Genomic DNA, 14775 nt, shown 5'->3' on the forward strand with positions numbered 1-14775 from the left:
CCTGAGGAATAACAGACTAATTGATCTGTCAAATGATTGATTGAGATCTGATTGTTCAGCAATGCCCTACTACTAGAAGTGTCAGCCCTTGTGGAATGTATAGTTACTATACACACTAAACCTCTTCGCACACAGTACATGTCACATGTACATGTACTGTCTGGTGTGTTCAACAGCAGTGTGGTTCTTTATCCTGTCAATTTTGACCTGTCAATCAGTGATTCTAATGATCATACGAGACAACCGAAAAGGGATAGATTGCTTTTTGATTTTATTTTACAAAAGAGACCTACATAACGTCATTCCATTCATATTAGAAAATATAGAAATATTGTGATATACAAGCATTTTTACAAACACCAAAAGACATGGTAGAAAAATACAGTGAGACAATACGAGTCCTTGGTCATCTGAAACGAGGCACATAGGGAATGAGTGTGTGTTCGCCTCTCACCATCCAAAACGATTCACCAGAACGCTCTGGTCATCCAAGTCTTTCTGAACCTTCTTCCTCATGTAAAAGATGGGACAATCCCGACTGTAGAGGAGTCAGGAAGGACAGTGTTACTGTGTACTCAGGCATAATACTGCAGTTATAACACACACACACACACACACACACACACACACACACACACAGCATATGTACCTGGTACAGAGCACATCCTCATGTAGGGAGCCCTGACAGCGCTGACACTGAGTCCACAAGCGAGAGAAACGCTCCTCCAGTGTGCTCAGGTGAAAGATCTGCAATTAAAAAGCTAAATATTAGAAACTCATTGGACACGACGGGGGAAAGTTATGTTTGCTTTCAGATATTAACCCCTTAATTCTTCTTAAGTAAATTGTGCTTTTCTCGAACAGCACACGAGTCTCTAAAAAAAAAAAATCGAAGTAAAAAAATTGTATTCGTTAAAATAGGCATTCTGGTTAATGCACTTCAATATATTTTATATCAAATTCCTTTTAATGACTTCCCTGAGCTCTGAGGAGCCACCAGAGGGCATTATGATGATTAACAACAGAAAACCATTGATACAAAATAAGACATTAAATCTTCAAATATAGTCAGAGCAGGGACTGTATTTCAATAAACCCTTTTAGTGAAGAAAATCAGCATAGTAAAGTATAAAGTCATCTTGCCTACCTCTTTTTGATACAGTTCAGACTCCTTCCTCTTACAGAAATCGCACACAGCCGCTGCAATGACACACATTAGATGTTACACATGTAAGGTTCTTTATCACCGCTCCCACCCAAAGAAAGCTTCAATAAAGCCTCACCTGAGGATAAAAGAAAGAGGAAAACAGGAAGAAATATCTTAAAATTCTCATCACACACCATCCGTCTTGAGCACAGCTTTGCAGCCGATACAGGTGCTCCTCTTTTGAGCAAATGCCATGAGGCCCCCGATCTTCGAGGTCAACACAGTCTTACAGCGCGTGTGGTCGCCCTCTGAAAGACAACAGAGAATTGCAACATTAAGTTTTAAATCTTGGAAAGATAATTCATGCTTAGTGTCGTTTATTTACCTAGCATATCTATATTATTTATTTTGGGACACAAGAGTATTTTATGAGTTTCTTTATGAAAACTGTGCAGCTTTGGTTGTTATAATGCTGGCAAGGTTATACGTCACCCATTAGATGTCTGCACATGATCAATCCACAGATTATAAAACTGTGAAATTATTTTAAGTTACACTTTAATATGTCAGGAATAATGACCAACACAAAAAGTGGTATCTAAAAGTTCAAAAATAAAAGAAATTCAGATAATTTCACTAAAACGCAAATAAGTAATTGAGGAAAGAATTGGTGTCAGTGTGTGTGTTTGAAGACTTACTGAGCAGCACGTTTTCTGCCTTGCTCTCTCCCAGGATAGGCTCAAATATTCTCAGCAGGGGCTTGGACAGCTGCTGCTCCAGGTAGTATTGTGTGTCGATGGGAATGTTGTTCTCCAGCACAAAGATCGGGTCCTTAAATGACACGCGGAAGAATCACGATTATCATGGAGTTTAAACATTACAAGAAAGGGTGGGTGCACAAATTAAACCAAAGTTATTTGGACAATGAAAGATAACACTTCAGACCTCTGACTTCATGTATGCTGCTACTCCCTTTGCAGCCTTAATGATGACGTATGGAACTCGGTCTCCCAGGTTTGGGGCGCTGCCAGCATCTCTTTTCTTCATCCTGTAAAACATCCGTATTAATGGGTCAGTTCCCCCATACCACACACACACACACACACACACACACACACACACACACACACACACACACACACACACACACACACACACACACACACACACACACACACACACACACACACACACACACACACACACACACACACAACCTTGGAGTATTATTTGAAATGAGCAGACCTCTCAGCCAGCTCCACGTGTGCCTGTTTGCCAGCGTACTCCTGGGCAGTGCGCGTTAGCTCCTTGGTGATGACGAGCTGACTAATGTCGATGCGGTTACACAGTAGGTCCGAGATCACTTCTTTAGCATGAGCCACAGCACCCTGGGGGTCCCTGACGAAACATACATCAGCTGTGATTAGTTTTTTCAAAACAAATTAACGGCTCATTGTGCAGGCTGTTCTCACACAATGTTTGTCGCAATGTCTACGTAATTCGTCTTCGTATGTAACCCATGCAATCAATTCTTACAGTGTGTATTTCACATAATCATGAGCCAGGACAGGTGACGTAGTACAAAGAGCGATGAAGTCAGGGTGGATGAAAAAAAAGCAGAGTTTCCACACATTTCTACCAATGAATTTTTCAAACTTTTCCATAATATTTTACCCTATTTCCATGATATATAGTGATTATAGGGCGCCATAATGAGCTTAATCCAGTGTGCTATGCCCTAAAACAGGCATTGTAACAAACTGCAGCATGGAATATGGAATGGGGGCGATGAGAGAACCAAGCTACAGCAGCCCCACACTCCTCCAAACAATGAAGTCCTCACAGTCCCAGACCCACAATATTATAAATTAGTAATACAAGGAACGTATTTTGTGTGACCTTATGTTTTGAGGATTCTTCTGAACATATTTTAAAGAATAACTTTAACACTTTTATTCTGTTAATTCCAAACCATTTCAGAGACAGTTTTTCAAATTTGATAATTTCTCCATGAATTTATTGATCATGGGAATCCAGAAAAACACTGAACTTTCACCCAGAAGACCGCTATTCATGTCCTGCGTGAAACCAACGTTGACTTACTTGTCATTTAACTTCCTTAATAAAGTAATGCCATAGTTATTTAAACACAAATTGCCATTATTTCCAAATACTAACAAAGTAGTTTTGTTGCAGAGCGAACTGATCGCTTGCGTTGCTAAACAATTTATTTTGTAAGATCTCATACGAACTGTTGCATGGGGATACATTGCATAGTGTGGTTAAGATTCAGCATCTGAACATAACTTTAGATATTTTGGGATATCAAATTAAAAAGTTGCAGGATCATGAAGTTTAAAAAGTCCCGTTACAATTTTACATTACACAATAATGGACTTTTATTAGTATGTACAAGTTAAATAAAAAAAAAAATGAAAATGTATGAAGTCACCATTGAACTTCTAACAAAATGAACTGATAATGCATTATGTACAGAATGTGTGTGTGTGTGTGTGTGTGTGTGTGTGTGTGTCTGTGTGTCTGTGTGTGTGTGTGTGTGTGTGTGTGTGTGTGTGTGTGTACCTGTCTATGAGGATTCTCTGCAGACAGGTGTTGATAAGGTTAGCCACCAGAGGGCAATTGTCTCTGCGGACAGTTTCAATGCCTTTACAGTCCATCTTCTCATGTGTGTCTGCACTGCCAGAGAAATAGAGGCCTGCGTAACGCTTCTTGTTGATCAGCAGGTAAGGGTAGTACACCTGTGGAAGTGACAAATATAAGCTCTCATTAGCTGAGAGGATGCTCCATCTCTCCTGTGCTCCCAAATCCTATCTCTTATATTTAGAAACAGTTTTCTGATTCTCAAAGATGCACTCGGGACCAAAGTGCTCAATCAACAACTTCCACAGATCTTGAAATTACTAGAACAAGTGCTTTGATAAATCATGTTGACGGAAACGGTACCTTCTCAAACTCCAGTTTGATGGGCGGTGTGAAGTGGGACGATATCCACTCTGCTGCCTCCTTGCCAACATCCATCGCCTCCCTCACTGTGGCAACTCCAAGCTTAACCATGACGGAATCTGTGTCTCCATAAATAACCTTTAAAAGATTATAAAGAAAAATAAAATGTAAAACACGGACACAAAGTAGGGCCATCGAAAACATCAGATAGTAGGTCCTACAGCTCAAAACTCCACAACAGTATTTCATAAAAATAAAAAGCTGATGTTAACTCATAAATGGTTAACCATTAAAAAGAAGAGTTTGATGCATGTATTCCTCACCTTGGCATCACCTTGGTAACCATTGGAAATGGTGTACTTGGACTCTACCAGTTGTTTGGTTTGTTCAATCATCTGTCTCCCAAAACCTGTGACGCTCTAGACGAGAAAAAAAGGAAAGCTTTAAAGAAGTTTACCATCGAATGATCTGCAGTGTTGGAATGAGCTTTCATGGACGAACATCATCAGACACATTACAGGCCGTAACTTTCAATGTTTTATCCCAAAACTGCTCATGAAGAATGCAGCAGTTATCTTCTCAGCTTCCTGTAAGTAAATCATCCTTCCACAAAACCACCTGTTGTGGTTCATCTTTACACTAACAGTAGGTCTTTGTGGTTTCTATCTAAACTCTAATCTTTGCCCTACATCTCTGTTGTTTATCGTCTGTTCTCTGACTTCACATCTGTGCAAAACAGAGGGAAGAGGGACAGCAAGTCAAATGGGGACAGCATTATTTTGCATAAATGAAAAACAGTGTATTGTAAACATTAGATATGTTAAGAAACGGCTTGTTGTTAGTGGTATTTAAGAGTAATGACCTACCAGCAAGTGACCAGACCAAAGTGACATTTGCAGGTTTGTTTACATTGCCGTTTTATGTGCTGCAGCTGAGTATGATAGCAGTGCTCTTTTCCCTCGTGAATGTTTGTTTGGTCGCTCATTCAACAAGCTCACATGAAGGACGTGTTTTCATGTTTGTTACTTAGATAAGAAGGAGACGAGCGGGAGAGCTCATCTGCTTTGTTGTTGTTCAGAGTCTGTGGCTCTCATGTTATGTAGCCAGATGCTGTTTGACTCAGTGTGACTGTCTGCTTTGCCTACAGTAGATCACTGATGGTAAACTGGCTGCATTGAAATATGGTATCCATATACCTAAAGGTATCATGTAGAATTAATGTCAAACAACATACCGCCATAATAAAACCAAAGAAATATCAAATATACATTTTCCCCTTTTGGTTTCAGATTTTTTTTTTTTCCACAAAGTGATTTACAGAGTAGATATGCATGCTTTTCCAGATGAAAAATGCAACGTAAATTCAGTTGGACTTAACATTAGTGTGAGACCCAGAGTCAAGCGCTCACCTGTGAGATCTCTAAGCAGGGCAGCTTGCCCACCTGAGCGCCAGTGAAGCCATAGACGGAGTTTGCGCTGATTTTGAGGGCCAGCTGTCGGCCGTCCAGCACCTGCCTCTTGAACGGGTCGGTCTCCTTCTTTAGCTCAGTTTTGGCCCTGTGGACCGACATTGGGATAAGCTGAGAAGGAAGACACTTCTGACTGGTAAACCCATTCTATATTTTTCCAGAGTAAACTGAACATTATCACAGCACGAGGAAAAACATTAAACACTAGTTGTGAATCAAGGATGAAAGGTTATCAGGATTAGCAGTAAATGTACATTTTAAAAAGGTGCAGTGGGAGTGAAGCAGTCTACGGAGTTGCTAAGTTTTCACTCTAGTTCAGGTCAGTTTGATTTTGTGATGCATTTGAATAATTCAAACCTCTTTCTGGCAGACAGAAGGTTCTCCAGGATCTCAGGTAGAAGTCCTTTTCTTACAGAGCTCTTCACAAACGTATCGCCAGTCGGAGTCTTGATGAAGTCCTCTGGTGAGAGGCTGAATACATACAACAGCTTCAGATATTAGCTCATTGTGTAGGGAACTAGCAGACTGACAAAAAAAAAAAAAGCTAATTTCTTGTGGACTACATAAAAAGACTGCTCACCTCTGTCTCTCCGGTGAGCCCTTCTGCAGCAGGGTGGTGTAGCACAGATTGTGAGCCATCATGATGGACGGATACAAGGAGGAGAAATCCAGGGTGGCGATAGGTATGCTGTAATACCTAAACAGAGTAGAAGGTGGCGATGGAAAGGTATATAAGAAGATGGCACGCACCAAACCATCAACACCAAGAGCAGAGAGGAGTCATACACCCACACAAACAGATGTACATACCCTTTCTCTGGCTCAATCACAGTTGCTCCAGTGTAGTCTTCTCCTCCTTCTGTCTTTACAACGGGCATGACCAGGTCCTGTTTCATGGCCTTAACACGTACAGACAGACACTTACTGTTTCCACCCTTAAATCTGTATATATGCACAAGTATCGGTCCCATGTGTTTGCCTTTGTTACCTGTCGCAGAAGCTGAGAGACGACTTTGATCTGCTGTCCTCTTGAGAGCAGGTAGGTGAGAGGCACGCCGGTCACTCTGGCCATCTCCATGTAGTTAATCACACACATCAGCTTCTGCAGCAAGCGCAGCGGGAGGTAGGCGTCTTTGAGGCAGTAGACGGCCAACCGTCGACGAGTCTGTTCATTTCCATTCTGCGATGGAGGAGAAGGTTAGATAGATGTAGAAAATCCAACTCTAGGTTAGTTTTTTTTAAGCTTAAATAATTTTAGAGAAAAGTTATCCATACATCTGCTCTTATCCAGATACAACAAGGTTACTAGTTTGGGCTTTACCTGCAGATCAGTGATGATGGAGTGCTGCACATCCTCTTTCTGTTCTTGCAGAAAGTGGAAACTCACAGCGTTCAGTGTGTACGAACGCAGTTTATAGTCCCTGAGGAGAACCTGAGAGAAACACACCAATCAGGCCGTGAGTCTTTTTCTGAAAAATGTTCTTACCCAAGCAGTGCAAGACATACTAACTGCGTAGTAACTTTATATATTGGTAAAGTTATGATTGCAGAAGAAGCTGACCTGCAGTAGATCAAACTGAACACGGCCCTCCATGTTAATGATCTTGTTCTCTCTGCGCCCCATCTGCTTGCTCTGGAAGTTTAGGTCTCGCAAGACTGACTTAATGCCTCGCACTCGGCCAAGGTAGGGAAAGAGATTTACCTGAACACAAAAGAACACGTTTTATTTAAAAAAAAAAATGTGTGTGGGGGGGGGGGGGGGGGGGGGGGGGACCTAATCTGGTATTTTTAGTCCTTGGCGTTGCATGGAAGGGGTAGAGAAATGGGGCTCCATCTAACCTTTAAAGCAGCTGCCCTGTTGAGCAAGTACGGAAAGTCAAAGTTTTGGATGTTGTATCCAGTGATGATGTCTGGGTCCACAGTCCTCAAAAACTCCGCCCAGCTCTGCTCACAGAAACGTAAACAGAAACTCAATGACGTGATAGATGATGAACAAAAATTTGAAAAGAGAAAAGAGGAAAACATGACAGAATACTCTGTATATGTAATATTTTTCAGTGCCTTGCTGAAGCCAGTGTGCATACCTGCAGTAGGTGTTTCTCCTGTGTAAAGCAAAATATCTGTGAGCCCACAATGCTGGCACAGGACTGGAGAGTGAACACGGTGCGAATGAAGGGCTCCGCCTCGCCCTGCCGCTGCACCATCGACGCTATCTGAATCACAGGGTCTTTGTCTGCTTCTGGGAAGATTCCTGGAAAGAAAAGAGTCAAACTCTGCATTTGCTTTCCATCAAGCAAATCAAGACAAAAAAGTATGGGGTAATAATATGTATGGGGTTTAATGAGAATGACAGAGAGAAAGAAAGAAACCCACCTTTTCTTCCTGCACACTCAATGTCAAAGCTGAGCACCCTGAGTGGTGCAATCCTCTGCCAGTCTCCCTCTGCAGGGTGACTTATCAAATCTGTCCATCCCACATCCACCTCATACTGACACAAGGACACCTGAAAGGACAAAAACAGTGGGAGACGGTGCATGAGTGTCGTTAGTAAAAGTCTGACTAAACAATGTTTATATGAAGGCACTCAGAGGGAGGTGAACTGCTGACCCAAGTAGAGTCACAGCCATTTGTTCTACTGACAAGTGTGAACCAGACCTACCTTGCCTGGGTACCGAGAATCTGAGCCCTCCGTGCTCTTCTCTTCACGCACTCTGTACTTGCTTTTGGGAAGTTCAATCCAGCAGCATCCCACCACATCACTGTCCACCATAAACCTGACAACACAGAGAGGCTCATTAAGCTGAAAAATACAGTGTCAGTGTTGCTTTTACTCATCAGTTCAATCCCAGTTACAAAAACTGACTTCTTTAGCTGCAACAAGTTCCCCAGACTTAACATTTGAGTATATTATAACCCACTGGTATGAGAATATGGCTACAACATTATTCATAGGACTAAAAACTGCAAACATCCTGTTTAACCTGACAGTGCCAACATAATTTTTAACTTGAGAATATATAAACAAATCTTGATATAAGTATATTCTGAGGTACATACAGCTTATAACTAAATTTACATATAAACCTATTTCCATGTTTTGGTTTTCTTTGGTTATTTTACATGCACCACACATTGCATTAAGCTTGTGTTTTGCACAGGCAAGAAGCCAGAAAGTTGTGGCAAGTTCACAATATTTTGGCAGCTTACATGAGCCTCGAAAACATTCTGTTTCCAGTCTTATGCAGGTGACTTGATGATGATTGTCTCTTAACTGTTGTTTTTTTCCTTCTTCTTTGCTCATTGTGTGAGTTATCAGCAAACAAGCAATGTTCAAATCATACTCCATGACAATGCATAACCTGTCTGCATTGTATGAATATGGTCCATTCACAATAAAATTCCATTTGTGCTTCCATATCACCTTTACCACTCTCTCACACACACACACACACACACACACACACACACACACACACCTTATCTCAAAGTCTATGTTGGCCTCATAGGCTTGGTAACCCTGGATGGGGAACGATCCGAACTTGAAGCCCTGCTCCAGCAGTCTCTTTGCTGGGGCGATGAGACGAGGCATCGCCATGGTTATCCGCAAAAAATCCAGACTGCGTTTCCCATGGTAACCATACATGTCTGCAGAAAAGAGAAAATAAGAACTTTAACTCCAAGAATGACGAATAAAGCATTGTAACTTAACTTTAACACATTGCAAGTACATTTATTATCAAATGTTTTGAAACTAGGATCGGCCTCCTTGGTTCAAAGAACATCCTTGTGAGTGTTAAAGGATTCATTTACACAACTATAGTTAGTGAATAACAAATGCACATTTGAACAGCAGTTGTACTCACTCTCTTTGCGGGTGATGTCGACAGCCAACACTGTGACAGAGATGTTGTCCTTATTGGATCGCATGTCCTTCAGGACAACAGAGTTCAGCTCTCTTTTAAATTCACCCAGGTAATCAGATGTGAAACCTTTTAAAAAAAAAAGGACGCAGACAGAGGGAAACATGGCAAAATTATTAAGAATTAATCATTTTAGACCCTCAAAAGCTGAAATCATTCTGAAAGGTGACATGCCCAAATGACAGAAAGATGTTCTACAGAAAGACTTTTTAATAGTTACTGACTGAGAGCTATTGTAGTGTCATGCAAATACAGAGTGTTCATACTCACATACTTTATGTATTAACAAAATAATGACAGTACTCACCACTTGGTGCCGGAACATAGAAGTAAGGGTTAAAGCCGTGGATGTGGCAACACACACTGTTGCCGCTGTCTGTCACCCCAAACATCCGAATGATTGGGACTTTTTCCTGTAACTGACCAGGCATGCCAGCCACCGTTGCACCTGCATAACACAAAAGTGGAAACAACTTGCATTCCGTTTCTTCTCACCTACAGCAACAGCATTTGTGGATATATTCTACACTCTCATCTAGCTCAAAACAAAAGGAGCAAAGATAATTATAAGCAATCTTTGACAATCACCTAAATAATAGTCGAGATCAAGCTGCTGAAACACCAACGTATCCGAGGATGGGTCCAGTGACGGGGCTTGAGGCCGCCGCCAACGAGGGTTAAGGTCTGCTGAGAAGAGGTCACCTGAGGAAACAAGGTAACAAGATAATAAGTGCATCGTTTTGTTATCTCAATAGCTTTAGCCAAGAACTGTTACAGTATTGTCAGAAATTAAACAACCACAGTAAGGGTAATTTCCTGGAACGACAGTTAACTAGTTCCACAGTTGTCAGTTACTTTAAGCACACACAATGCATGTTGAGCTACAAATGTTAGCGCTACCAGCCACACAAATTAATTACCCAACATGAGAAAAATTACACTGTAAAATAAATAACTAGCTAGGTTCTGCAAAACAAATACCCTGTAGCTGTGCTTGTTAAAGAAAACCACATGCATAAGTATGTGACGTATAGAAATGACATCTGTCAACAGTTAAACAGTTTTGATACAGGTCTGCACGTCATTAACATAACTCAATAATCTCTTGCTGTGTGCTTTTCTGTGCAATACTCACCTACGGGAATAACGTCATGGCCTGCCTGCCCCTCCGTCTCCTCTGCCTCCATCTCGGCTTCATCAAACATGGACAATTCCTCTTCAAACGTCGATGGACTGTCTTCCCATTCACCAGTTGTTTTGCCCCGTTTGGCCTGGGACGCAGCACCCATATAAGGGCCACCATTGCGTCTTTTATGGTCCATGCCTTTAAGAAACAGTGGGGGCAGAAAGCATGTTAGGGAAGATGATTACAGAGAAGAAGAAAACGTGTTTAACTCAGTTGAGCAGTCACTATTTAATAAACTGAATGCATAATGTAGCCCACTAGCCATGTAACTAGCATGACTGTTGCTGTACCTTCCTAACGTTACACAACACAATAGTTACACCAGTTAGGTGCACTGTTGATAACTGATGCACGTGTTGAAGCGGTTATTTCATATTCAACATCTAACGTTAGCTGTCAGACACGACAACCTTGGTATTCCAGTGGTAACGTTTACGTGGTTATTTTCAGGGAGTATGTTTTCTTTTGTAACAAACTAAAACAGCAAGCTAGCCAGCGTCGTGTAAACACTGCGCAGTCTCGCGCCAAAGCTGATCTCACCAAAACACGGTCCTAATCTCACTGCGAAACTAGTCCAGACACCCGAGGATCAACTGATTAAGACCAACGGCTGGTGCGTTTCTAACGAAGCTGTAAAATACCTGTCGACGTTACTTCTTCACAACAGACCTCCTGGTTGACAACAGATCCCGCCACCCTTCTTTCAATTCGTGAACTTTCACCCGCGAATGCGCGGAAAAGTTCCGCCGTGTTACTAGACCCAACTGTCAAGGAACGGACAGTGACGTCACTGACAGGGCGGAGACTCAGCGGTAACGATGAGGAAGTTGAACACGGCCTGTCGTTACCCAGTAGATACGGAAGACCGTGTGTTTCACGGGAAATGACGCAGCAACGTACGCAGCAGAGAGGGCGGGAGAACGGTAAATTTGAGGGAAATCTTTGAATTTGATTTTATTTGTGTATAGATTGCAATAAGACTACAATAAATCACCTCTGGCCAAATCATGCACAATACTATAATATTGTATACTATTCTATAATACTGTTTGTTGTTTGGTTAAATCTTTGCACGACTGTTTACTTAGTTAATATTATTCTATAAATATTATATTTTATCTTTTTTACTCTGTTATTTTTATTGTATATATTTTGCATTTTTATACTTAATGTATATTTATTTTTTACTCTGTTACTTTGATTGCTTACCTGTATCATAATGCTGCTGTAGCGAACAAATTTTCCCTTGCAGGATTAATAAAGTATCTATCTATCTATCTATCTATCTATCTATCTATCTATCTATCTACTTCATCAAATGATAACAATTTACACAACATAAATGCCGTTTTTTCCATATTTTTTATTGTATTTAAAGCATGGAAGTATACACTCAAAAGAAGGAGGCAATTGCTTAACAAACAAATTATGTTTTAGAGGTCTGCCTCATACTGTATATTAAATCAGTCTTTTGTTAGGTAGCTTTCAAGCTAACCTATATGATTTAGTGTCATGGTTATTCACTTTAAACTCAACTAAAAATGGTAAATCCCCCAATAATAGTGAGCAGGGCTTTATAAATAGAAACACATGACCCTTGTGTGTCTGTGCATATCCCTGAAAGATGCTGGGTTTTTCCTCAGCCATGCAGATCTTTGCTGAAATCAGGAGTCTCAGATAATTACTCTTATCTACCAAGAAAATTCTTGCATGTTATCGCGATAGCTCCGTATATTTTCCCCTCTGCTAACGCTGAGGCGGCCTGTGATGTCATCCACTCAGCGACAAGCAGGTTGCAAACACAACACCTCAATGCACTTCTTCTTATCTCTGGTGATTTGAATCATGCAGCTCTGAAGGACTCATTCAACCATGTGGGACGTTTTCAGGGAAGACAAAACAGATATAGGAGGAAAATGGAGGATCAGTTGCAGCAGAAGAACATCAGTGGGGTCTGGAGGGGCCTCAAAACCATGTCTGGTCACAAGGAACCCAACTCCCAGCCTGTGGGGGACCAAAAGTGGGTGAATGATCTGAACTCATTCTTCAACAGATCTGATCAGTCATTCTCCCTTCCCCCTATCCAGTTCTCCCTGCTGCTGCAACCCCCTTCCTCTGCACCTTCTATATATTGCCCTACCCCCACCACTTCCCACAACATTCAGCTCCCTTCCACCCTGCACATACACTGCTCTTCTTGTTCAATTCCCCACCCCCCACCAATAACCTTCAACACACAACCCCCACCCTGCAAATTGTCCCTCACAATAAACAAGATGAGGAAAGAACAGAAAAAGATCAATGCGAGAAAGTCCGCGGGTCCGGATGGCATCAGCTCAAGGCTTCTCAAGTCCTGTGCAGACCAGCTGTGTGGGATCGTAGAGCACATCTTCAACCTGAGCTGGAGAGAGTGCCACAACTGTGGAAAACATCCTGTGTGGTACCAGTGCCAAAGACATTGCACCTCAAGAACCTCAACAGCTACAGGCCAGTGGCACTGACATCGCACGTGATGAAGACCCTGCAGCTGGTCCTTGTCCATCTCCGCCCCCTGGTGAGCCCATCATTGGACCCACTTTAGTTTGCCTACCAACCGGGCATCGGGATGGATGACACTGTCATCTATTTTCTACATACTGTAGATCCCTCTCTCACCAGGAAAAGGCTGGAAGCACTGTGAGAATCATGTTTTTCGATTTCTCCAGTGCCTTCAGCACCATTCACAGGGGCCCCACAAGGAACCATTCTGGCTCCCTTCCTCCTCACACTTTATATCTTGGACTTCACACACAACTCTGCTAACTGCCAACTGCAAAAGTTCTCTGACAACTCTGCAATCGTCCGCCTCATCACGGATGGTGATGACAGGGAATACAGGGAACTGAACCAGGACTTTATTGGCTGGAGCCAGCAGAACCGCTTCCAGATCAACTCAGGGAAAACCAAAGAGCTGGTGGTGGACTTCCGCCGGTGTAAACCCTCTCCTCCTGTTCCAGTAAACATCCAGGGAATGGACATTGAGATGGTGAGATCTTAAAATTACCTGGGTGTTCACCTGAACAATAAACTGGACTAGACAGAAAACATGAATGCTCTATACAAAAAGGGACAGAGCAGACTCTATCTGCTGAGGAGACTCTGTGGCGGCATCAGCCATCTTTTATGGCGTGGTCTACTGAGGCAGCAGCATCTCGACTGCTGACAGGAAGAAACTGAACAGACTGGTAAATAAGGCCAGCTGTGTCCTGGGATGCCCACCAGATCCAGTGGAAACTGTGGGAGAGAGGAGAAGGAAGGTAAAACTATCATCCCTGATGGACAACACCTTCCATATGCTGGACACTCTAACAGCTCTGTGCAGCTCCTTCAGTAACCGACTGCTTCACCTGCGGTGTGTGAAGGAGAGATACAGCAGGTCCTTCCTTCCTGCCGCCGTCAGACTGCACAAGCAACACTGCTTCCAATACACCACACATAACAAAAACTGACAATTCCTCATTCATTCATGTGCAATATAAATCCAATGTATACACTGTGCAATATAAGTAATCTGTTCAACCCACTGTGCAATGTTAACTACCATTCAGTTGGACTATATAATATTGTAGTTATTGTTGCTTTTTTAACGTTTTTTACTTATTTACTATACCTTTACTGTGTGATTTTTTAACTATGTCTCTTGTTTGTCCGTTTGCACTATCCACTATGCTGTTGTAAATTTCCCAGCTGTGGGACTAATAAAGGATTATCTTATTTTATCTTAACAACAGGTTCAGCAGATTTACCAATACATACCATGTGTTCAGGCTATTTATGGATGGAAGGTTATGGGGGGTTACACAGATGGCAGCCAGTGGAAAGGGTCAGTACTCGATAGATCACAGAGATATAGAGAGGGGTTGGGTGTCTTAATGTCACTGGTCACGTTGTGTTCTCAAAACTATGCTCTCACCCTTAAAATACATTATAAATAACTCTCTCCCTCCTCATTGGAAAAAAAAAAAGATAAAGTTACCCGGTTTCCCATGACTCCCCTCTTTTGTATGGATGAAAAGATAATTGACCAACCACTGCAACGTCCTTTAACTT

The 14775-nt window shown here is 41.9% G+C and overlaps 1 protein-coding gene across 1 annotated transcript; it reads right to left on the bottom strand.

Moving 5' to 3' along the window:
- Positions 1-265: 265 nt before the first annotated feature.
- Positions 266-11423, bottom strand: pold1 (polymerase (DNA directed), delta 1, catalytic subunit). The gene is made up of 27 exons (XM_068728046.1): positions 11328-11423; positions 10636-10824; positions 10089-10202; positions 9808-9948; positions 9444-9569; positions 9057-9225; positions 8240-8354; positions 7954-8083; positions 7665-7831; positions 7420-7524; positions 7142-7282; positions 6902-7012; positions 6569-6760; positions 6391-6479; positions 6161-6277; positions 5938-6051; positions 5521-5668; positions 4435-4530; positions 4112-4249; positions 3731-3906; positions 2393-2545; positions 2093-2195; positions 1846-1978; positions 1342-1455; positions 1148-1200; positions 650-747; positions 266-538 (listed from the first exon to the last, which is right to left on the bottom strand). The coding sequence occupies exons 2-27, from the start codon at positions 10820-10822 to the stop codon at positions 451-453; spliced, it is 3318 nt and encodes a 1105-aa protein (XP_068584147.1). The 5' UTR covers positions 10823-10824; positions 11328-11423; the 3' UTR covers positions 266-450.
- Positions 11424-14775: the final 3352 nt, after the last annotated feature.

This window comes from Cebidichthys violaceus, unplaced genomic scaffold, assembly GCF_023349555.1.
Source record: "Cebidichthys violaceus isolate CVI_PGR_0920_01 unplaced genomic scaffold, fCebVio1.0.p SCAF_40, whole genome shotgun sequence".
NCBI lineage: Eukaryota > Metazoa > Chordata > Actinopteri > Perciformes > Stichaeidae > Cebidichthys > Cebidichthys violaceus.